Here is a 23,150-nt window from a genome sequence, read left to right as displayed (position 1 = left end):
TCCCTGGACTTGAAAATGGATAGGACTTTCATAGATAGAAGGGAGTGTCACAGAAATGAAGGGGAAAATAAGTATCCATCCATGTCCTGTTTATTTTAAATCTCCCTGCAGGCACTGAACACAGTGCCTGGGCAGCTGCACAGCACAGCCAGCTGATACAACCAGCACTGTGTCCCAGGGTCTCACCTGCTCCCAGCACATACTGCATGCACCAAGTGGCTTCAGAGATGCACAGGGAACAGCACAGCAAAGTGCTTCTCTGAGACCTTTATTCAGCTCTTCCCTGAAAGTCATACACTGACAAAAGCACTGTCTGGTCTGCCAAATCCTGGCAATTTTTATAGTATTATTTCTTTGTCTTATTGTAGTTTCTGGTTTTTAAATTAAATATTCTCAAAACAAACATATTCTTCTTGCACAGAATGTGATGTTGCAGCTCCCTTTCCGAGCCTGATCAGCAATCCCGGGATGACTCAAATAGCAATGGTATCTGCCTGCTTTCCTCTCCCACCCCAAGGATATTATGCTCCAATTGCTTAATCTAGTTTTTCAGCTTCTCAGCTTCATTTAACCTGCTGTGGTAAGAAGTGGCCAATGCACTGTAAGCATCTGTCTCTCCTTGTTTCTCCCATGAAAGCCAGCAGCAGAGTACCTAGAGAGGAGATTTGGAGTCGCTTTGGGTCAGTCCACCTAATTTTAAGTGGGCAACTCAAGTTCTTCATCATCAGTATCTCAAACAGCTCTTTGCTTGGGGAGATCGGCACAGAAACATGAACCCTGCAGGAGGTGAGGTGTTTGCCCCTTTGCAGGTGGAGGATGGTAGTTAGCCCCACTGCTCATTCAGGCATCACCTGAGGGATCCGATCCGGAGCTCCTCAGCCTCACCTCATCATGCTTGGTCCCATCTTGATGTTTTATGTCCATGCAGGACCCCAAAATCTAGGGGAAGGGGACTGTCCCATGCCCAGCCTGAGAGGATCCCTGCAGGCTGGTTTGAAGCCCAGGAGCCTTCTGTGTTTTGGCTGACCACTCTCCAGAGCAACTCTCTTGGTGCCTCCCTCTCTTAGCGTCAGCTCTGTCCATGTGGGAATGGATCATGGCACTTGCTAGCAGCTCAAGCTGGCACTGGTGATGGGTTTTGTCCCCACCACACCATACATGTAACACCAATGACTACTGCTCATGGCATGGGCTGTTCTCAGCACTCTTTTTACTTCATCAAATTGGCTGCCCACAGCACGGTCACCCTTCACCCTGGCACTGTGGTTCATCTCCTTGCTGCAACTTGTCCCCCTGCATGGAGGGACATAGGTTGCCTTGCTGCTGCTCCCAGCCTGTCTTGTGGAGACTTGAGTTGCCCAAAATAATACATCTGCTGATACACGTTATAAACATTCCCATCAAATTCCATAGGGACTGTCCACAGGGAATGGGGGCTTCCTGGCTCTCTGGATGAAACCAGTGCCAATTTACTTTTTGTGGTTAGGCAAAGAGCATCATCTAATAACAGAGGATATGGGAAAGTATGGGGCAGGCTTAGGCACAGTGAGGGTAGGAAGGCTGGGAACAAGGAATAACTTCTGGGTCAGGACAGAGCCAGACAAGGTCAGAGAAGGACGTGGGAAGGCAGTGTCACAGCATTGAGATGAAGAACTGTCTGATGAGGAAACAAAGTTGTTGCTTAGAAAATGGAATATGGCTGGGGCTGGAATAGACTGATGGGGAAATCAAAATAGCAAGTGGGGGTAATAATTCAAGCCATCCGGGTCTCTGCAGTGATGCTTGAAGCACTCTGATAGCGTGGGGCTGTCTGATGAACTGGGACTGTGCCAGCCTAAGTTGCAGAGGAGAAGTCATGTGGGAGATAATGAAATGAGGAGGGGAAGGCTGACAGCAGGAGAGGTACCTCTGTGCCAGGCAGCTTGCATTGCAGAGATTCCCTTGCTCATGATGTATTTGAAGCATCTTTATCTGATCACTTGTAGGTCTTCAGGCAAGCCGTATGAGAGCCTGTCAGGGACACAATCCCTCTGTCCTCCAGGGCTGGACTTACAGAGTCCTCTCATCTCAGAAGCCATGCAAGTGAAATTTTCCTCATAGTGAATGCCTGGGAGTGTGAGATGCTGTTCAATCTCCCTCCAGATAATAATTAATTTCATAATGGTTTAAAATAATTTAATTTTGCATAATGGGCAGAAATGGGCCTAGGCACGAGGTTGTGGGGTTTTTTGGAGTTGCAAGCACAACAGCATGGAGAACTTCTAGGTGTATTATGTGACTTGGAAAGTACTGCTGGAGGATTAGGCAAGTGAAATACCTTGAGTACCTGGCTGATATCTGAAGTCACATCTGATGCTTAGATTTCAAACCACTGGAGAGGGTGGGGGAAGATTTCCTTTAAGAACTTTTTCTCAAAAAAAACCAAAGCAAAATGCACCAAACAAAACTCTGGGTGGGACAAAGGGGTAGATATTTATACCCCTGAGGATCAAGAAATCATAAGACATCTGTTCTATTTACTGCATTTAAATTTGTATTGTTAGACAAACCCCACCTCTAGCCATGCAGCTTCTGGAGGGACAAGTTGGTACGGAGTGATCCTGAAAAGATGAGAGAGATTCCTGGAGGAGAGATTTACATTGCATATCATCTTATCACCTGTCTGTCCCTCTCACTTTTTTTTTTTCCCTGCACAGCAAAAGAGATGATTAAAGAGCCAGGGATTTAATTACAGCCAGGTATGCCTAGGGGGAAAACCCACTTGGTGAAAGGACCTTGCAACAACAAACAGAAAGTTCTCCAGTTTCCTTGCTTTGAAGGATTTATATCTGTGGAGGGGGGTGGGCTGGAGGGGGAAAGAAAGTAATTAGGCTGGAGTTAGCAAAACACACCAGCCTCTTCCCCCTGTTTGGCAAAGTGCTGCCTTCAGCAGTTTGGTCCTCACCATCAGCTCTCCTTCCAGTCCCACCGCCCTCCTGCTCCTCTACAAGACCTGAACTACTTCTCAAATGATTTCTGGCACCACCATGTCAGTAAAACAACTCCCTTTTGCCCCGCCCAGGGCTTTGTACCACCTTAACCCTGCGCAGAAAAGCCTCATGATTTGCTTGACCCCTGTGGTGTGCCCCAGCTGGTGCCCACCCGCGTCCCACCCCAACCAGCACTGCACTCGCCCTGGGAACTGCCAGCCAGGCACAATTTCAAAGGGGAGAGATACAGGTCCAGGGCGTGGGAGGCTGCTTCTGATGTGAATCATGCTATCTGCACTAGGGATGGGGCCTTGCATCTTCTTTACTAGGCTGCACCAGCTTATCTGGCCTGCTGCACCTGCCTTTCCGACCTTCTCATATCTTTTCATTTCCAGGCTGTTGGGTGAAAGGGAACTTCTTTTGTTGCTGGGCTCTGTCAAGCTTTCAATTGGTGCTGATGGAAGAATCTTTAGAAAAAGTCCCATGTCCTCTGAGCATGGAGGACCAGCTGAGCATCTGCATAACTCCTCTAACCTCCACTGGTGTGAGGTCAGCTACTTGCCGGTTCCAGTCCTCAGCAGGGGCTCCATGCAGCAAGGCTACTGCTTCAAAAGCCTTCCAAAAACTAGCACCTTAAACCTTCAAAGAGTAACAATCTCTTCCATCCTGAAAGGAATTGCTGAAATTTGTTAGAGGTTAACAATAAAATGGGTAATTGGCTCTTTTGAGCAAATGGGGGCTGCTGCCTTCCCAGAAACCAAATACAGTGATAGAAGCAGAGAGTATTTTTCTATGTGATTCACTGAATTAGTGTAACAAATCCCCAGTTTGATGGATCCAGCATAATGCCAAGGAGAGATTTGGCTGGTCTTATGCATTTATTGGGAGACTTATTTGCCTTTAAAGAAGGAGAGGGGGGAGGAAAAAAAAGATGAGTTGGTTTTTCCTGTGACATGTGTACACAGCCACAGGCAGTGCCTGTTATTTCACTTGCAAACAATTTCCTCTCTCTTTTGTTTATTGATGACAGAAGGCATTCCAGCCAGGTACACTGGCTCTTCCCCGACTTCAAAGGAGGTCAGGTTACAAAGGCAAGCACCATCTAGGCAAAATGAAATACGGGAGGGGAAGGCCCATCTCAGTTGATCTTAGGGGAGTTTATGTGCAAGGGAAAAGCCCAGAACACACCAGCGGCAATGAAAATAAGGATAAATCCCATTGCTGCTTGGTCAGCCACCAGAGCTTATCCATGGGAGCAGTTATGGCTAAGTCACCTGGGATGTCCCTGCTACCTCCTGGTAATGGCAACACATGTCCAAAATCTTACATGGGAGAGTGCACATGAACCACCTTTCACTTTCACCTTCCCAGATGTGCCTGTGCAGGCAGCTGCTGCTTGTGCCAATCCAAGGGCTCTGTGGACAGGGAAAATTGCAGGCTTGAAGTAATAGGTTTTCAGGTTTAAATTCAGACTGGAAAGTGAGGTCAGAGCTCCTTGTGATTGGAAATATTATCCAGCACTTAAATCAAGGCTCTGTGTCCAAAATCAACATCACAGGCCTTGCCTGCTTGGGCTAATGGATGGATCAGCAGCAACTGCACTGGGGAGGGAGGCAGGCAGTCCAGATAACCCATGGGGGAGGCTGCAGTCTGTGTTACCCAGGGATTGCTGCACAGCCCCAGAGGGAAAGCAGGTGACTTGGACTAATGCTTGCCCCTGGAAATAGTTCCATTGCCAAGTTGGTTGATTCAGCAGTGATGTTTTACCTTGTGCTTATATTGCCACAGCCCAAGTGATGGGAAAGCCCATGTGGAATGCCAGCATTGGCACAAGGACCACCCCTCTGCTCTGCTCACTCTGGGGACAGCACGGGGCCTGCACATTGCCAGATCCTCCTGCTCAGTGCCTGGCTTTGCTGCAGCGGTGCTGGTTGCCTGTGCTTAGGTGCTCATGTGTAGTGATGGAGACATTTTTGGGTACACCACTCCCAAGGCCATCAGACCTGGCTGCTCTGGGAAGTTGCTGATGATATATCCCAATGACTCAGGGAAGGGCAGGGATAAGGCTATGCCTGTATGGTGTATCCCAGTTAAATATGCCATTCAAGCCTGGGCAAATTAGGAAACATCTCCTTTCCTCCAGTGGTTGAGTTGAGCCAAACTGGGGTTCAGGTGATGTCACTGCTGAGTCAATCCATGCCCTGCAACGAGGCTCAGCCCCCATCCCATGTGACTCAGCACAGCCCCAGCTGGGGCGAGCCTGTAGGAGGGACTGGAAAGTTGCAAAAAGCTAATGACGATTTTTGGAGCACTCAGCTTAATGAAGCGTCACTCAGTGACTTCTCCACCTACCCCCCTGAGTAGGAGCTGCTGGGGCCGGTATCAGCCTCCTCTCATGTCCACGGCAGGGCTTTCAGTCAGGATGACTCAGGTCACCCCATGCATTGTCCAAGCATTGCGCCACAGCAGCTCAGCCACTGTCCCAGAGGCTGCTTGGCAGGTGACACAACCCAGGAAACACACATGGGACCTGTGCCACTGTCACATGGCATTTGGGCACATGTGAGCCAAACTCTCAAGCCCTGGTCAAAGGCAGGGACAAGGACAAAAAGGAGGTAGGAAGAACATTTCCTAGGAGCCAAAACGCTGGCTTGTTGTGATGTGCCCTTGTGTCAGAAATCCTTTGTGCTCTGAAGCAAAGCGAAGGGTTAAATTTTGGTGGTTTTCCACGAAGCTGTAGCTTGTTGGAAATATATTCATTTGTAGCTATTGTTCTTTATGTCAACTTTATTTTTACTACTATTCACTTTTTAGTTTGTTTGTTTGTTTGTTTGTTTTAGTAATTCAATTGATTTTTCTGGACTGCTTGTTATAAATTGACATTTCCTTTCTTTTTAATAACTTACTTCCTCATTTAATTTGCACTCATTTCCTTCCTGAAATTTGGGGTTCAGCCTTAGGACTACTACAGCAAGGTTGAGCGTGGCATAGAGTCATTCCTGGTCCAAGCAGATCACTGAAGTTTTCTGCAGGATGGACTGCCATAGAAAAAAATCCATCCTGCCATACAGAGCATTTTGAACTAGAGCTCTTCTTTCAAGTTGGTGGGGGGGGGTTCATTTGGATCATACAAACCCTTTCAAGGCAGGGAAAACTCAGTAGATTCCTATCTGTCCCTCCCCTGACTTTCAGTCAGTCAAGGTCTATTTTCACTGTGATCTCTTCCAGCCTCTGTCCTCTCTTGTCCACTTGGGCCAGCATCACCTGAAGTATGAGAGATGCTGAACAGAGAAACAGAAGAGGGAATTTGCTCTGCAAAGTGCTGGAAAAGTCAAATAATTCCTGAGATTTAAATTTTTTGTTCCTCCTTCCCTCCCCCTCTCCCCCAGTTTTTATTTAAAATCTGTAAAACCAGTTCCTCACCCCTTATATCTGCATGTACTGCTGGGACTGGGTATTAGCATCTCTGCCGTACGTGTTTCATGCCTAAAAATTATGAATCAACCAATTTGTATATTTATAGTTTAAAATAATGGCAAGAGACGGTACGGGCATTTTCCTCCTCTGCATACAAAGGTACAGTTTTTCTTTGGAAGGACTTGCCAAGAATGAAGACCTTAGTATTAACTGTATTTCACAGAAAATCACAACTTAGAAAAAACAATTTGTATCTGCAAGAGTTTTTAGAAAGTTTTGGTCACTGCTGGTGATGAGGCAGTGATGGTAAACTAAGGCATGCACCCTGAGTAAAGACTTCCAGCTGATGGGATAGCTCTCTCCCTAGGATGCAAAATGCTTGAAATAACGGATCATGTCTTCCAACTGTTTACTGTGGCAATGAGGTCCTTTTCTGTCAAAACAAACCCCGATGGAACAACCCATTTGCTGCCTTTCATTTGCTTGCAGCACTGTAGCAGCTCTCGTTTGTTTAAATGATTATATATCAAGGTTAATGGTGCTCCTGTGTTTTTTTCCCAGGTTGTCCAGGGTTTGGTTGTTGGAAAACTCGCTAACCACTGCACAGAGATGACACTGCTCAGACTCAGCGTCTTCGTCTTTGCCGGCGTGGGCCTAGGCATGGTAAGGCGGGTGTGGGATCATCCACGGTGCTCTTCACAACACAGTGACACAAGGTCCTTGAGACCTGGCTGTGAAATGCCACCGCTGGCTCTGTTGGGTGGTCCTCAGGGCAGGGAAAACCATCTCTCCTGGGCCTCTGCGCAAACAGAGCTGCGCTCAACGTAAGCATTGCGCCAAACCATGATAAAGAGCTGCGTGAGTAATAGTTACGGGGATTTAAAAAAATATTAACCTCTTACAGAAACTCACTAAGTCCCTCCTGAGTCACCGGATTTGCACAGAAATCCTGCCCTAGTCTTGTCAGCAACTGCTTTTCCTGAACTACCCAGAAAGTAAATGAAGATTATGAGGGGGGGAAATAAATCACTGCAGTTGTACGCTGCTGTGAGACAGTGGAGGTTGTGCACTCTTCTTCTGGGCCTTTATTTTTACTTAGTCTCCCAAGGTGAGATGATTTGGGGAAGGAGGTAGCAAGGCAATAATGTTGTTCCTCCATTTTGAGATAAGTAATATTACCTGTTGCTGGTTGTGTCTACTTGGGCGACGGTTGATGTCAATCTCAAAGGGTAATTGGAAAACTGATTTCATGTAGGCAGCTCTGCTGGCAGCTGTGTTTGCTCAGATAAGCCACATTCAGGGAACTGATAGCTCTACCCAGGCCACAAGGATGGAGGAAGGGTGTGCACGGTCCCCTCTGTGTCCCGTCCAAGGACAATTGAGCTGCATCAGCCTTTCAACATTCCCTGCAGGATTTGGCCTCAAGCCTTGCTGCTGGGGCGCTGGGCCTCCCACTGGTGCAGGTAGGATGAGTGCCATTCCCACAGCCATACCACAGCCACGAGGAGGTCAGGGCCAAGTCCTGGAGGGGATTGAGGTTTGTGGTTCCCAGCTACATGGATGAGATGAAGCAGCTACACATCTTAGCTAATCTGAGGCTAAATCATGTGTCTGAGATGAGGCTGGAAAGGGAGGATGGATGCAGATGGAGGGTTGGCTCTGCAGATGGAGTGTGGTCCCCCTCTCTGGGATTTTGGGGCTCACGGAGATTCTGTTAGGTGTAGAATGCTTGGAAAGGGACCCTTCTGATTGGTGTCATTCTGTTTTGGCTGGCATTGATGTGCCTCCTTAATATGGGACATCTGCACAGTGCTTGGTCCTCCTAAGCATGGCCTGGGAAGGACTTTGAAAGTCACACTATTGTTTTTTGGTCGTGGCTGGGAGCAATTAGGTGGGACCAAGGTGGACCTGGCCCATCTGGAGATCTTAGCACACTCAGACAGGTGCAGGGCAGAGTGCTGCTGAGATTGGATCCATGTGTCTCACTGACCTCCAGGGAAGGCTGGAGTCAGGTGGCGGTTGGAGAGAAAGCCTCAGTGGCAGTGGAGGGGCACACAGAGTGACACGGATGTCCCAGTGTGGGGAGGCTCACATTGGCTGCACAAGGAGGGGAACTGGGAGCCGGGAAGGGAAATCATCTTAGAGTTGGCAATTATGCCAAGCCCAGAGGGCTGTGGACATCCTGACAACACAGTCCTGGGGACAAGGGTCAGCAATGACTTCCCATGAGAACTATTCATAGGCAAATGCAGCTGTGATCCTCTTTGCCCAGGACGCCTTATTAAAAAGATCTCTGTCTGAGCGGCTGCCAAGAAAACATCCGTTTCTGGGGTGGCTTTCTGTCTGGGTGGGGATCAGTGCCGGCACAGCAGCAAGCACAAATGTGGAAGTTAATGGGTGAAGCTTTTAATTCTGCACAGCTGCTGGTGGAGGAGCATCCCACCTGCTGTGCCCTTGCTGCATGTGGCCTCCAAATGCAGCAGTTCCCCTCCCCGAAGGATGGAAGTGAGGAAAAAGACTAGCTGTTAATAAAAGATACTCCAGAACCCATCTTTATATCACTGGGATGTGAGCTGAAGTGTTTTTGGAAGGCTAGCACAAGCAGCAGCAGACAGACAGCACTGCAGCTGGGAAGAGGCTGCAGGATGTTCCCAGCACTAGGCAGCTGGAAAAGGAAAAGGGTGGGCTGGGAGCTGGGCAATAACACCTGGAAAAGGAGAGGAGGGGAGAACTAGTGTCTGATCTGCAGATGCGAGCCAGGAGAGCGTGGGCAGGGGTGTAGGAGGGCTTGGCGGTTGCGACGGGGAAGTTTTTCTCTTTGTCTGAAGGCATGGCTGTGCCTCATCCTGCCTCGCTGCCTGCATTTCCCAGGCATTTGCTTTCTGAGTCTGTCTGCTGAAACTCCTGGTTCTGCCTCCCTCACCAGAAAAATGTCTTCATATCTGCTCCAGTCAAAAAATCTGCTACCTACCCAGCAGCTGAGGAGTAGCAAAGACAGGGCTCTGCCTGGATCAGTTCTTCCTGAACCCCAGGGAAGTAAGGAGCCATTTCCCCTGGTTTTACAGAAGTCACAGATGTGGCTCTGCTCTTTTCTGCACACTTACTCCAGCTCATGAGAAAATTTGTACAAAGCAGGAGGGATTAAAGCTGATTTTTCCTATGAGCTGCACAATGTTGTCCCACAATGACACTTGCCCTAGCAAGGAATTACTCTCCTTCCTTCTATTTATGTACCAAATACTTGTTCCTCTGTCTTTGTTCTCTGGTTCCTTAATCAGAAGTGCCTAGATCTTAACCAAAATGTAGGCAAAAAGCTCCTTCAAGGAGAAAAACCTGGCTGTGTGTGACTCTAGAGAGGAACTAGGAATAAACCTCAACATTTCCAAGTCATTAGTGAGCAATGTCTCTGGGCTTCTCCATCTTCTGTAGCCAAAAGGCAAGAACAAGATCTTGGGGCAGAGAACTCCAGAGAATGAAACTTCTGGCTAGACTAGTGACAGAAATGTTTTCCAGCCACAATAACACACCTTGAGACATGGGTGAGGGTAGGAGACTTGCAATAAAGGGGGAATTTCCTTTCTATGCCCCAGAGAAATCCATTCATTTGACCAGCAGGGCATGTGAATGAGCCGAGAGCCGCTCTAGCCCCACGGCTTAGGGAGCCTCACTGCTTTTGTTTCAGTATTAAAGAGCTGGAGGGATGTCTCCGCTAAGAATATGTGCAATAACAAAATCATTACTCTCCTTAATTATGCTCGCTAATGTGCATTTATGGCCAGAAGACCTATTCCAGATTACTGAATTCGGTGAATTTATTAGCAAGGAGGCAGCAGAACAGGATTAGAAATCCCAAAGGTACGGTGTTACATAATGCACCGTGCTCATTTATTTTGACAAGCTCAGTTTAGTTTTAATTATTTATGATAATGAACCAAAAAGCCTTCTCTAGGCTGTTTTGTATAAGTAATGGAAGCTTCCTGAAGTACACCACATATATCTGCTGTTCAACATTTCCTCGGGAGCTGGACAGAAGACAGAGGGAAGGGTGCAGGGACGTCACTAATTCCCAGACGCTAAAAATACCCACAGCAGTGCCGGAGAAACGTGCTGCCAGATTGTAGGGTATCACTTGCTACTTGCTCCGCATGCTTGGAATAATTCACTGAATACAAATGGCAGGCTGTGAAAGACCTTGCAACAGCCAAAGCCGCACCATCCTGTGTCATTTGTGGCTCCCACAGTTCACCTAAGTCATGGGTTTGACTTGTGATTTTTTTTTTCTAGGTTGTTTCTTGCCACAGAGTCACCGTCTGTACTCTCTAATGATCTGTGGTCTGTTCTGTTCTGTCCCTTAGGCCCTGATGAGGACTGTGTGGCACTACTGCATCATTGCAGTGCCACTGGTGTTTGCCTTCAGCATGCTGGCCACCATCACCGACAGCATCCTTACCAAGGCTGTCCCCTCCTCTGACACTGGTAAGACTCATCAAAAAAGATCAGACTGATATTTTGTCAGTTTTGAGTCCATCAGGTGCTTCCCAGCTCACACCACTGCTATCAAGCACTGTAGTACACTCATGGTGAATGCCCAATTCCCCAGCAGATCTCTCAGGGCAGTTGCATACAATGGGTGTCAGCAGAGCACATGAACACAGACTGGTTGGGCTATACTGGATGAACCTGAACAACACTGAGTAAGCATCCCATGACCCAGTGCTCCTGGTCCTGTGCCACCTGCTGATATCCATAGTGGTGGGTGCAGAAAAAGAAGGCTTTCCCAAACTTTCCTTTCCATGGAAAGCCAAGGTATGGTTAAAACCCAAACCAAACTAAACCAAAAAAACCCAGAAGCTGCTCTTCCACCATGACAGTGACTGAGAGGGCCATTTGTTCACACCTTTTAACTTAGAGCATCTCAACAGGGTATTCTGGATTACCCTTTGCAAACATGCTTTGCCTGATGCAGTAATTGCCGCCTTTCTCTCTGTTTTGGCCTTGTTTCAGTCAAAGAGTTATTGTATTTCTCTGTGCGAGGCAGCTGAAATGCAGTGGTAGACACGTAAGTCTTTATACCTGGGGCTTTAGTTCTGTCAATGAAGGAAATATACCAACATTTTTGTCATGGGAGCCTTGCTGGGTTTGTGCTGGGATGGAGCTAGCTTAACCTGGTTTGACACCTTTTGCTCAAGCTCTTCCAGGATTTGGTCCCAGAGCAGGTACCCAAGAGTCTCTTTGCTTTAGCTGAGCCTTCCTGGGCCAGTTTGCACCCTTCATCTTCCCTAGCAGCCATCTGAGCAGACACCTCTGCACAGAGCCTACTGAGAATGAGAGTTATAGTTTGCACGGCCCATTAGTGAAGTTTATAAAGCACTTTTGAGATGCTTCTGGATGAAGAGCTTTTCTGAAAACCACTTCAGTAGTTTATTTGTAGAGCTGACCCACCACATCTCCCACAAATGTTAGGAGCCTGTGATTTCCAAGTGTGATATTTCTACCTGGGAGGACCACTTATCCTCAGTCCTCACCTCTCTGGGAACTATCTCAGCCCCTCCACTCAGCCCAGAAGAAAATTTGCTGTTTCATGAGTTAGAGTAATGCTCATGCAAGGGAGAGCTGGGGGGAAGGGCACCAAGCAGCTTTGGGACATACAACCAAGCTGGAATTCATCCAGGCTCTTCTCAAAGGGGTTTTGTGAGGAAAACCGGAGCATTGCTTGGCTTTTAAAGCCCTGAGGCAAGCTTTGGTCGGAGAGGAAAATGGATTTAGCTGCCTCACCCCGCTCCCTGCTTGCGTATGGTTTTAGGCCAGCCTGTGCCTCAGTGGGATGGATGGTCTCCATTTGGCAGGGCAGGATTGGATTGCAGGGCAGGATTGCAGGGCAGGATGAAGGCAGCCCATGGAGCTGTGCACATGGTCAGGAGGGGGTTGCAGATCATCAGTGCCATGAGCCACTGGGGGCTTTCTCCTGCCCATCCATCCTGGGCTGATGTCATGTCAAGCGCTACTACAAACTGCAGAGCTACAGCTGGCTCAGAACTCGGCATGCCAAGGAGGGACGTTCTGGCTCGGAGGATTGTGGTGCTGGGCCAAAACCTTGTCTCTGACACTCCTCTCTCACCTTTCAAACCATGGTTTTTCCTTGCAACATTTCCAAGGGAAGAGGCATCTAATGGTTTTGTGCTTGTTTTGGATGTACCCATGCAGGGGCCAGGGCGAAGGCAGGAATGCCTGACACAGCAGAGCCGGCAAGCTGCCTCTCCACAGCAGCTGCAGCAGTGATGGCGTGGGTGTCTCGCAGAGAAATGCGGCTGTTAAAATGCCTGCCATCCATCCCTGGCCGTGGGTGGCACTCCGCAACTGCTGCTCCACCCATACAGCCTCCCAGAGGCTGTTCCTTCCTATGTCAGCCCCAGACCAGCTCTGCAAAGAGAGCTTTTTGGTGGTGCATTAGAAACCCTCAGTGTGAGCATGGAAATCTGTTCTTATGAAAAGCTTTGCTGTCACTGTGTCAGAAATCTGAACACTAACTTGCAATGACTTATAGTTAATGCAAGGAAATCACATATTGAGAATTTGCCGTTGGAAATATCACTTGTGAACCGTGCTGCTGTCTTTTCCTGATGTTTTTGTCAGCTTTGGGCCTATAGAGCCCAAAAGGGGTTTTTCTTTGGGCCAGGAAAAAGCTTTCTGAGGAGCTGGAATTTTGGCTGAGCTCAGGTGCCCATCTCAGCAAAGGGCTGGAATGGATGAGGTGTTGCAGGAGTGTAGTCTGTCTGCCCTTGTTAGACGCTGAGTCACTCATCCTTGCATTTTAAATACATGTCTTGGAAAGGGAACAGTGGGAGGTAGGATGGCACCATCCCTTGCACCCATCCTGCTTTCAGGATCGATCCAAGGTTGCTTCCTACCAAGACTGATGAGTTTGGCACTTGCTCTTTGCTTATGGCTGGGGCTTTGCACTGAAGCAAAGGTAGCAGAAATTATTTCATTGTTTTCCCTTTGATATTCTTTTTCCTTCTCTTCATCTTCAAAGGCAGGAAGAGAAAATTCAGCCACACATGCACGTGCTGTTCAGCTGAACGCGTGAGCTGGTGGGAGGGCAGCCCTGAGCCCAGGGGAACTTACATCTTCACACAAGCCCTCCTTGTCAACCCTAGTCCTTCCCCAAGAATGAAGGTCTTGTTTCTGCACAGATCCCCCCCTACTCTTGGGGGAGGGAGGCAGGAAGCCCAGCAGAGCCTCCCTGGTTAACGGGCCCCTGTGTTGTGATTTTACTTGCACGTCACAACCTTAGGAAGAGAATTTGCAGCCAGGCAGGGCTTGGTGTACTAAACCCCCCAGCTTCGCTCAGGCTGTGCTGGTTCAAAGGCAGCTGCTGGCAACGATGACCTAATCGTTAAATCAGGCCCAATGATCGCCCCATGGGCGTGTGGCTGATCTGGGCCAGCACCATCATCTGAGTGCGGCAACAGGATGTGAGCTGGAGAGGAGTCGCCCATCTTGGAGAGCCGCCAGCACCCAACCCTGAAACCTGTGGGAGGAGAGGAGGGCCAGGGTGGGAGGGGAGGATGAGTTCCCGGCTGGGACAGGTCATGCCAGGTATAGGCAAAGGGGGGAAAAAAGCTGGAGAGGGAGAAAAAAGGGCAAGGAAGGCGCAGAAAGTAGAATAGCCATGATGAAGAAGGTGAGCACGTGCGTTGGCAGAGCTGCGCAAAGCAATGCAGGAATTTTTCTGCTGACATGGTGACTTGTCCCAGCTAAAGGTCTTGCCTTAAATGAGATCCATCACATGTGCAGCTTTGCAACAGAGCTAGGGACATGCTGCAGAGCTGAGATTTACAATGTCCCAAAGCCTGAGGATGTCTGACACGAGGGATCTAATTTAAACCCATTAAACAGAAATTATCTTTCTCAGGAACATGTTGGAGAAGTGCAGAGGGAGAGCCTGGCCTTTTAAGAGGATGGATTTTTGCTCCAGAAAAAAAAAAGGAAAGGGAAAAAAGTGCCTCCTCAATCATAAGAGCCAGTTTGGCAATTGTACTTAGTAATTAGTTTAATTCAAATACCTGGAGGGGAAAAAATAATTGCAAAACCTGCCCAGAGAGTTCAGTGGTTGTGGGATGGTTCCCATTGGCAAAGGGTCAAGGCAAGGTCCCACCCATCGCCTTTGTGTTCCCATGCGCGGGAGGAGCGCTCAGCAGCGCTTCCCGGGAGATTTCCCTCTCCACATGGCTACGCCCTCGGCTTGGGCTCACTGCACAAGTATTTTAAGCATGCTGATAAAAGCCCAGCAGTTGCTGGCCGGTATTACAAGAACACCTGGCTGCCTGTTCTCTCTGGGAGCTGGGGATCATTTCCCCGTGGCTGCCAATGTTAAATATCACACTCAGCTCCACATCTTCTGGTATATGGAACAGCATCCTCCTCATCCTTCCCAGATGCTGCTGGCCTGGTGTGGTGACAACAACTCAATGAATGTTAATGGCAAATTGATGCCAGCAGCCCAAATAGTCATACTGATAGTAAAAAAATCATTGCAAAAATCAGTATAGAACTGGGCACAAATTTTTTATATATGCTGCCAGCTTGCCATTTTGGGGCTAATGATTTTCTGGCTGGCCTTGTATTTTCTGCTCCCCTGAACATGACAGCTGTCCTGCACAAAGACCACAGGACAAAAGAGCATACTGACTGTGTTGGGGGCCAGCTTTGTGTTCTGGATCATGTCCTGGCTGTTCGTCTGTACATGAAAAAAAACCCCTGCCTTTACCAAACTGGAGGTGCTTCCCCATCCTCTGGGTTCCTGTAAATGATGCAAATGTGAGGGCTGCTGGAGGGGGAACCAGCCCAGCCGGGAAAAGGGCTTGCATACCCATCCAAATGGAAATATCTGTTCTTTTTGCAAAGGGAGGTGGGGGAGTATCTCAAGGGTGTTCAGTCTTTATCTGTGGTTTTATTTATTTATTCTTAAAGACCTAGTTAGGCCTAACCCTCTCACTCCTGCTAAGCCCTCAAGAGCTGTTTCTCTGTTTCACACTAGAGAATAAATGGCAGTAGTAGCTTGAGTAGAACAAGGCCCACTCAGGTACTTATGAGATTGGAAGAATCTGTGTGATTTGCTTGGAAGTCTCAAACACGACCCTAGAAACTACCTGTCCATCCCTAATCCCATGCAGTTGCTACCAGCTCTGCCAGGTGCAATGTTCAGCAGCATCTTCAGAGGCCAAAGGCATCCTTGGACCCTGCTGATGGCAGTGGTGAGCACCCACTTGCCTTTTGGGCAGTGCTACGATCACACAGACCGCCCAGGAAAGAAAGAGCTGAGCTGGCTCGTGGTGGAAACTAGTCCCCATGCCTCCAGGAGTCCTTAACCTTAGCAAACCCTAATTGGACCGCTATAAATTAATGCAAGAAATTATTTGAAGTGATTTGCCACTACTGCAGGGGAAAACCATTAGGGATGCAGGGGATCCCACATGCTCCACTCTGCTATTCCGTCCCAAGACTTGCTCTCACCCTGTGTGTCTCTGTCATCTCTCCTAGGTGCCATGCTCGGGATTTGTGCCTCAGTGCATCCTTTGACACGGACGGTGGGCCCAACCATTGGTGGAGTTTTATATAAACAGTTTGGAGTCTCCTCCTTTGGCTATTTACAGCTAGTGGTCAATATAGGTTTGTTTGTTTACCTGTTAAAGAGTAAAATCTCACTGAGAGAGATGAAAAGCCAGTAACTCATGTGCAAGAAAGTAACTGCCTTACTTTTCCATAGAAATAAAGATGGTTTTGAGTTTTATTTTTGATTCTGTAAACCTAGAATAAAGCAATTTGAACAATCCTTTCATTTTGTCAACATTTGCATCTAGAGTAAGGAGCAGATCAGTGTGCAAAGGCATTGGAATCGTGCTGGAGCAACTGAGGCCCATGGGACCCCAAGAGCTATCAGGTTTCCCCCAGCCCCCCGCAGTGGTGGCTGTCATTGTAAGCAATATCCCCAGATCCTCACCTCTTGTCAGACAGCATTCCTGCTTGAATTCACTGAAACTGAGGGGATTAGGAGCCAGTGCTGGCCTTTTATTTCACCCCCGCAAAATAGTACCAAGGAAAATGGTGGGGAGTAAAATTCGGGTATTATTTTGCTGCATTAAATGTACCTCCCAGCATTCTCGTGCTAGAGGGGAACAAGGCCAAAGGCTTTCAAACACTGTGGCCAGAGGTTTGCTACATCCACAGCTCAGTCATCTGCAACCCTGACTCTGCATGAGCCTGGTGGGTGGTAGTAGAGCCAGCAAGGAGGATGCAAAGCCCCCAAGCACTGCAGTGCCAGAGCCTCCCAGAAACTGGGCCAACCCTCCTTCCAGGATTTTTTCCCCCGTACTGAGTCTCTCTTGCTCTTGCTATGGGCCTGTGTAATTACATATTTTGCAACTTCCTCTAGTACAAAGTCTCCTTCCTGCAAGAATTGCACTGATATTGGGAAGGGGAAAATACCTGCTTGAAATTACCAAATTTGGAGCAAGTGCTTTGCCTGCTAAGATCACAGTCCTGACCGCCAGAGTTGAATCGTGTGCTGCACGAGGAAGCTCACATTAGTTAGTGACAATTGAGCTCCACAAAATAAAACTTCAGTACTTTTATCCAAAAAAACCCCTTCTTTTTTCTCCACGCTTCTTGGTGCGGGTGCTATAGGAAAAGAGCCTGCCTCCATTCTTCAGAGTTATCCTGGAGACATTTATCTAGAAACTGCAGAGGTGAGGAGAGGTGAGCAAGTTCAGCTTGCTTTGCTGCAGAGCTGAGGAATTCCACGGAGCATGGACGGTCTTATTCCGAAATCAAGAATCCAGTTTCCTGCCTTAGCACAGCACTAAGCTACAAGGGCTGGGGGAAGGACACAGAGCGTTTGCAAAGAGCAGCGCTTTACTGTTGCAGGGAACTCTTGCACCTTCTGTAATCTCCATTACTTGATTGTATGGGAAAGCGCTTTAAAAGGAGCACTTATCCAAGCTGTGGTAGGCTTTTCTACCTCCACCACTGACTAGAATTGAACCTCAACACCCTCTCCCTCACTGGTCAGGAGATGAGGTCAAACACGAACAGCTTATCTGGGCTTCCTCCACCTCCCACTGCCCAGTCTAGGGCACCAAAAAGCTGAGCTTTACCCACTCTTTTTAAGCCACTTCACCACTGCCGTATCCACAAACATGCCTTGACAAAAGTTACTGCAGCCCAGAGTACAGTAATAAAAAGTGAACATTTCAAGTAATTTATTTGGAATGGACACATTAATGCAAAAGCAATATTAAGACCAGTAACTGCTGAAAGACATTCAACAAAATAAATACAAATATAGATACTACAAATAATTTAAACTGTGTTTAACACCACCAGTCAGTGTGGAATCTTCCTTGCGCCTCATAAATAGGAGATAATAGTTCACAAAGCTGTGCCACTCAAAACACGTGGATGCTTTGCTAGAAGTCCTGTAACAAAAGTCTTTGGTTTTTCTTTAATGCATCTCAGGCAAAGCTCAGGGCTCTTTGCTCAGCAGCTGCAACGGGCTTGGAGAAAACCAAGCTGATTCCAGCTCTCTTCTTTGCTTTCCTTCATTGGTACCCTGTCCCATTTCAGTCCAAGACACTCGATCTGGTTTATCATTCAGTGGTATGCTCTAAAGGCAACAAGAGAAAGTGGGTTAGTTAAATGAACGGGGCAGCATGGCACAGGAAAAAATGAGGGGCTTTCAAGGGAGACTAAGCGCTGAGCATTTATTTTCACAGATATCATATTTTTAGCAAGTTCTGTGAGGAAAGCACTGCCAAGGGCCATTTCTTATTCCCCTCCACCACCTCCAAGCCGCACCCTCAATAAGTCCGGCTCCCACCAGAAATTCTCAGTGGGTGCATCGGAAAAGGGGAAACCTCCCCTTGCGATGCACCGGGAAGGGGGGAGCGCGGCCCCAAAGCGCTACGCTGCCGCGGCCAGGCAGCACGGCCGGTTTCGGGGTGCGGCCGGGCACCCCCGCGGGCCGCCGGCTGGGCCGGCGGTCCCTCTGGCCAAAAAGGGATCGAGCGGTGCGTGGGGAGCCCCACGCCCGTTCGATTCCCCGAAGCAAGCGCATGGGAATAAAATAAATTAAAAAAAAAAAAAAAAAAAGAAAGAAATTAAAACCCCATGAACCGCGGGAGGAGCGCGGAGGGGACCGGGAGGGCTCACCTGGGGCCGGGCCGGCCGGGCGGGCGGTGGCGGCTCAGGGCGCCCGGGCCAGCCGCCGCTCCTGAGTGCCCGCCGCCTGCTCCATCTCCTGGCGGCTCTTGAAGTCCTGGATGGCCCGCTTGTTCTGGAAGTCGATGAGGGCCATGGTGATGGAGGCGTTCCAGCAGCTCTGGTCCGGGCACCGAAAGTCAATCTCCTTGCGGTCCTTGGTGACGATGGTGAAGTAGATGTACTTGCCCGTGCGCTCCACGCAGTCCACCTTGAGGATGGAGCCGAAGCCCAGCTCCTTGCCCTTGGCCCGTTTGTGCCCGTCGGGGAAGAGACTGAGGCTGTCCTTGGTCAGCACCACCAGCTTCTTTTTCCACAGCTGGAAAAGGCTGTCGCTTCGCTTCTCCAGCTCGCCCTCGCGGATCACCTCGGCTTGCATCTTCATCCTCGTTCCCCGGCGGTGGCTCCGCTGCGGCTCCGGCTCCAGCTGTTACCCCGACTCCTGCTCGGGCGGTGATGACCGAGCCCCGCCGCGATGGGAACAATTTATTGCAATGAATCAGCGCCGGGCGCCTTCCGGTGCCTCCCCCGGGGAGCCCGGCCCGCCGCCCCCTCACCGCCCCGCCTCCCGCCCGGCCCCCCGGGCCGCGCTCCCCGCCCGTCGCAGCGGGGCTGCGGGGAGCGGGGGGCTGCGGGGAGCAGAGGGAGGGTGCTGGTGGCTGCCCCGGGTGGGCTGGGTGTGTGGAGGGGGGTGCCTCCCCGAGGGGCCCCATCTCCTGCCGCTGTGGGCAGGGGTGGAGCGGCCACGGCATGAGAGGACCCCAATTCTGCCTGCCGCTCCCCCTTGCCCCTCGTTTCCTCTGCCCAGCAGGGGTAGACCCCCCCCCCCCCCAGTGAGGATGAGCCACTGTGACCCGAGGCCCCCCCAACTTGCCCCTCTAAGCACTCCCTGCTGCTTCTCAGACCCACACTTGGGTACATGATGCTCCCAAAACTGTGCTCCTGTGGTCCTTGACTTGGGCAACTTCACCACATTGGGTCTGCCCTGGCACAGTCTCCACCTGGGGCAGAGGGGTCCAAGCAGGGCCTGTGATGGGCCACTGCCATCTCCCATGGATATCTGGTTTGAGTCCAGCCCTGGTCAGCCCAAGATGTTCAGCCAGGACTTGGCCAAGCCCACTGGCTTCATTTGAGGCCCCACATCCAGCCAGCTCTGCGCCATCACCATCAGCCCTTCCTTCATCCTTTTCTCAGGGCAACCCACCTCTCCAGTTTTGCATTAACACTGCTTCCCCCATCTTTATTCCCTGCAATTACTCGATTTATCTCATTTTCTTCCCCCCAGCCCACTCCCTTTTCCCAGGAAGGCACCACTGTTGTAGTCTGGCCAGTGCCCTGTAAAGCCTCTGGCAGCTGGAGGTAGTATTTAAGAGGCACGTGTAAGCCTGCAGTTCCTTCCTCTTGGACACCATTCATTGTATTACTCTTTTACGATAGTTGACACAAGGCTGATGCAGCTTCCTAGCCACTGCCTTGATGCCGCAGCCAAGGGCAGGGCTTTGCTTAATGAACTTATTCACACTGTTTCTAAACCAGTATTTGCTCAGCTATGTACTTTATGTAGCATCGCCCTCTGGACTTTGAGCCCTGTTCTCCTCTATCATCTTCCTTGAAGGACCAACACCTCTACAGGTGCAAGCCAAACCCCAGAGGTGAGCTTACAAAGTGAGGCCTGGCCCCTTTGAAGAGTTTGGCAGCATTCCCGGGGACTTCAGCAGGGTCAGAAGCCCATTCCCGGGAACCAATCAAAGACAGAGCCAAACCCATTTCCGCTGCAAATCACTCATCTGCTGGAGTACACGGCCACGCTTTGATAATTCACTTCAGTGTGCACATCTGTGGGGAGGGTCAGAGCAAAGATAGGGGCTGTGCAATGCTCCCAGGGTTGATGAATGAGCCAGGAATGGTTTGGCTGAGCTTCTCAGGGAGGGATGGGCTGGAGACCGCTGTAGGAAGACCATGCTGGCCATCACTGCTTGTGGGGTGGGGAAGTGGCTGCAGACCGTACATGTAGCTGTGGCCTGGCATGTAAAGAGCTGCAGGCTTTTCCCTGACACTATATCTCACTTTTCATAATGATTTATTTCGCTTCACTAAGGCAAACAGCCCAGATTGACTTACAATTAGCTTGCACATCTACATTTTCAGGATAAATGCTGGTCTGCTCTGTAAAACAAATTCTTGACCAAAATGCCCCATAAGAATAAGGGTGCTTGAATCAACAAGGAGCAGAGCTGGATTTAAGCAGAAATCATTAGGGTATTTTTAATTTGACCCCAGAATGAAACAGAGAATGGTCTTTGTGCACAGGAAATGAGACACCACTTCAAAAAGAGCAAAAAAACAAGGCAGCAACTCAGGAGCACAAGTACATCTGGTGGAAGACTTCCAGTGTGGAAAGGCTGCAGGACTTGGCATGTTTGTGCACACCTTGCTTCAAAAGTTTTGGTAAAAAAACCTGAATTCTCTTTTAAATGAAGCTTGTACCTGTGGATGCAGGGTCAGCAGCCCGCTTTGGTCTCTGTCTTTCTGCTTTCATCTGAGTGATTTTTCTTGTACATTTATCCATCATTTTAAAATATTGAAAGCCTCCCCCAGCTGTCACCTCAGTAAACTTGTCTTAACACTGGCCAAATTAGAAAACTGCTAGAAAAAAAATTATTAGGAAAAAAAAATGAAAAAATTCTCGCAGCGTGGAAAAAGGGAGGTTCTTGCAGAACAGGGACCCTAGTTTTGAACATATGTCCATTGTATGAAGGCTCCATGTTTTTTACTTAACATGGGTCTTTTAAGTGGATAACAATATAAAAAGAAAGTCCATTGCATTAAAATACCATCATTTTAGGTGTCTGATATTCTGACCATGCAAAAATTCTGTAAAATGATTTTTAAAACCTATTTACCTGAGACAGAAAGCAAAGGTGACTCTGATTGAACCCAAAGTGGGCAGCAAAGCTAAAGCATGAGCAGTCTCCTACGGAAACATGCCTCAGGAAAGAATGGAGAACTTCAAGGAGCTCAGAGCAATCTGACCTGGGAAACGTGGCAATCGCTTACAAGTAAGTAGCACTAATCCTAGTGCCTGCTGTGGTAGCTGGTCACTGCTGACACAAGTATACAGCATTAGCTTAGCTAATAAGAAAAAAATGTATATTGCCTTATTTTTTAAAAACTAGTGCTATAACTTAGGTGAAGAGCTGACAGCAGAGTTCTAATTTCTTCTTCAGTGCACCTGGGGAGAGGGGTAAGAGACCTGATATGGCCCTGCACCATACCCTGGCACCGAAGTTTGGTACAGGTGTCACAGGGTAGTTTGAGTATGTGTAGGCAGTGGGTGGCTTTGACAATTAAGGACCATGACTTTAGCTAATAGAAGCTCTGGGTGATTGCAGCTCAGATGCCTGCTGCTGTCTCTGTCCAAGCTGGGGCTGGCAGCTGGGAGAAGTCTGTCGCTGCCTTTAGTTCAGGTTTTGTTGTGTTATCAGTGAGAGAAAGAGAAGAATTTTTTTTCTTGCAGCCCACCACATCACCATGGCTGTGCCTCAACAGTGCATGAGATCCCAAATACAACTACCATGGCTGCCATTAATAAAAGTCATCAGGCACCAGCCCTTCGTTACCCACCAAATACAAGAACTCTGCAGGAATTTGACAATTTAGGAATTTTTCTCTGTTCTTAGAAAGAAGGGAAAATAACATGGGGGGAGTGTTAATCAGGGGAAGCTGATGGGAAATGGGCTGACATTCAGTCATAACAGCCTTGTCCCATAATGGCCATCTCCTTCTTCCTGAACTCACCAGGGTTGCTGGTACCACCCTCTGCATTGCCCCAAAGCAATTTCCATTCTATTAAGGGCATTTTTAAAAGCCTACATGGTAATTTGGCATGAAAGTCTGGCTTCATCCCTCTCCCAAGTGAAGGGAACAGCATTGGGCCACTGAAAGGGGATGCTTGTATGTGGGTGTGGATGTGGGGGGTATGTGTTGTGTATAAGGATTTTTTTATGGGTGGGATGGGATGGTCACACTCAGCCTCAATGGGTGGGCGGGTGGCGCCAGCTTTTGCAGGCTGGGTCACTGGCTCTGCCATGACACATGTCTTTTAAGTGAGTGCCTGCTCCAGAGAAGGGATTTGATCATCATTTCCGAGTATGAGGCATCGTGTACCCCGCTCCTGGCAACATGGGGTTGCCTTAGCTACATGAGTCATGGTAACAAAGCACAGCAACCAATTCAGGCACTGCCAGGAGGAGCCCATGCTCTAAGGTCAAGGATGAGGATGAGTAGGGCTCACAGTGAGGAAAAATGCAAAAAAAGGGGGGTTTTGTCAATTTAACTCCACAGTGACTCTTCCCACATGCCCATCAGTGGGACCTGTAGGATTTAGCAATGCATTTAGTCTGCCCAGTTTTACAGCTGGCCCCAACTTTGCATCTCCCTCCCAAAAGATGCACGAACTCAAGCTGCAGCCATCAGCCATTGCGGGGTACTGGTGTTTCTGCTGCT

General features: G+C 48.9%; 2 protein-coding genes across 3 annotated transcripts in view; one reads left to right on the top strand and one right to left on the bottom strand.

Moving 5' to 3' along the window:
- SLC22A18 (solute carrier family 22 member 18) overlaps positions 1-16,221 on the top strand; it is a 64,667-nt gene extending 48,446 nt beyond the window's left edge. The window contains exons 8-10 of one of the 2 annotated variants that reach the window (XM_032692143.1): positions 6,948-7,049; positions 10,742-10,862; positions 15,930-16,221. In XM_032692143.1, coding sequence (XP_032548034.1) covers positions 6,948-7,049; positions 10,742-10,862; positions 15,930-16,117 — 411 coding nt within the window. In that variant the 3' untranslated portion in view covers positions 16,118-16,221. The remainder of the gene's footprint in view (positions 1-6,947; positions 7,050-10,741; positions 10,863-15,929) is intronic. The other variant, XM_032692144.1, reaches the window with a different exon arrangement.
- Positions 16,222-17,623: 1,402 nt separating this feature from the next.
- PHLDA2 (pleckstrin homology like domain family A member 2) lies at positions 17,624-19,178 on the bottom strand. The gene is made up of 2 exons (XM_032691085.1): positions 18,597-19,178; positions 17,624-18,051 (listed from the first exon to the last, which is right to left on the bottom strand). Exon 1 carries the CDS (start codon positions 19,027-19,029, stop codon positions 18,631-18,633), a length of 399 nt encoding a protein of 132 aa, XP_032546976.1. The 5' UTR covers positions 19,030-19,178; the 3' UTR covers positions 17,624-18,051; positions 18,597-18,630.
- Between the last annotated feature and the right edge of the window lie 3,972 nt (positions 19,179-23,150).

This window comes from Chiroxiphia lanceolata, chromosome 6, assembly GCF_009829145.1.
Source record: "Chiroxiphia lanceolata isolate bChiLan1 chromosome 6, bChiLan1.pri, whole genome shotgun sequence".
NCBI lineage: Eukaryota > Metazoa > Chordata > Aves > Passeriformes > Pipridae > Chiroxiphia > Chiroxiphia lanceolata.
Note: the sequence above shows the minus strand (reverse complement) of the source record. Positions and strands in the feature narration are given on the sequence as shown.

Coding starts and splice junctions, on each gene's coding strand:
- PHLDA2 (XM_032691085.1), bottom strand. CDS start 19,029: ATGAAGATGCAAGCCGAGGTGATCCGCGAGGGCGAGCTGGAGAAGCGA.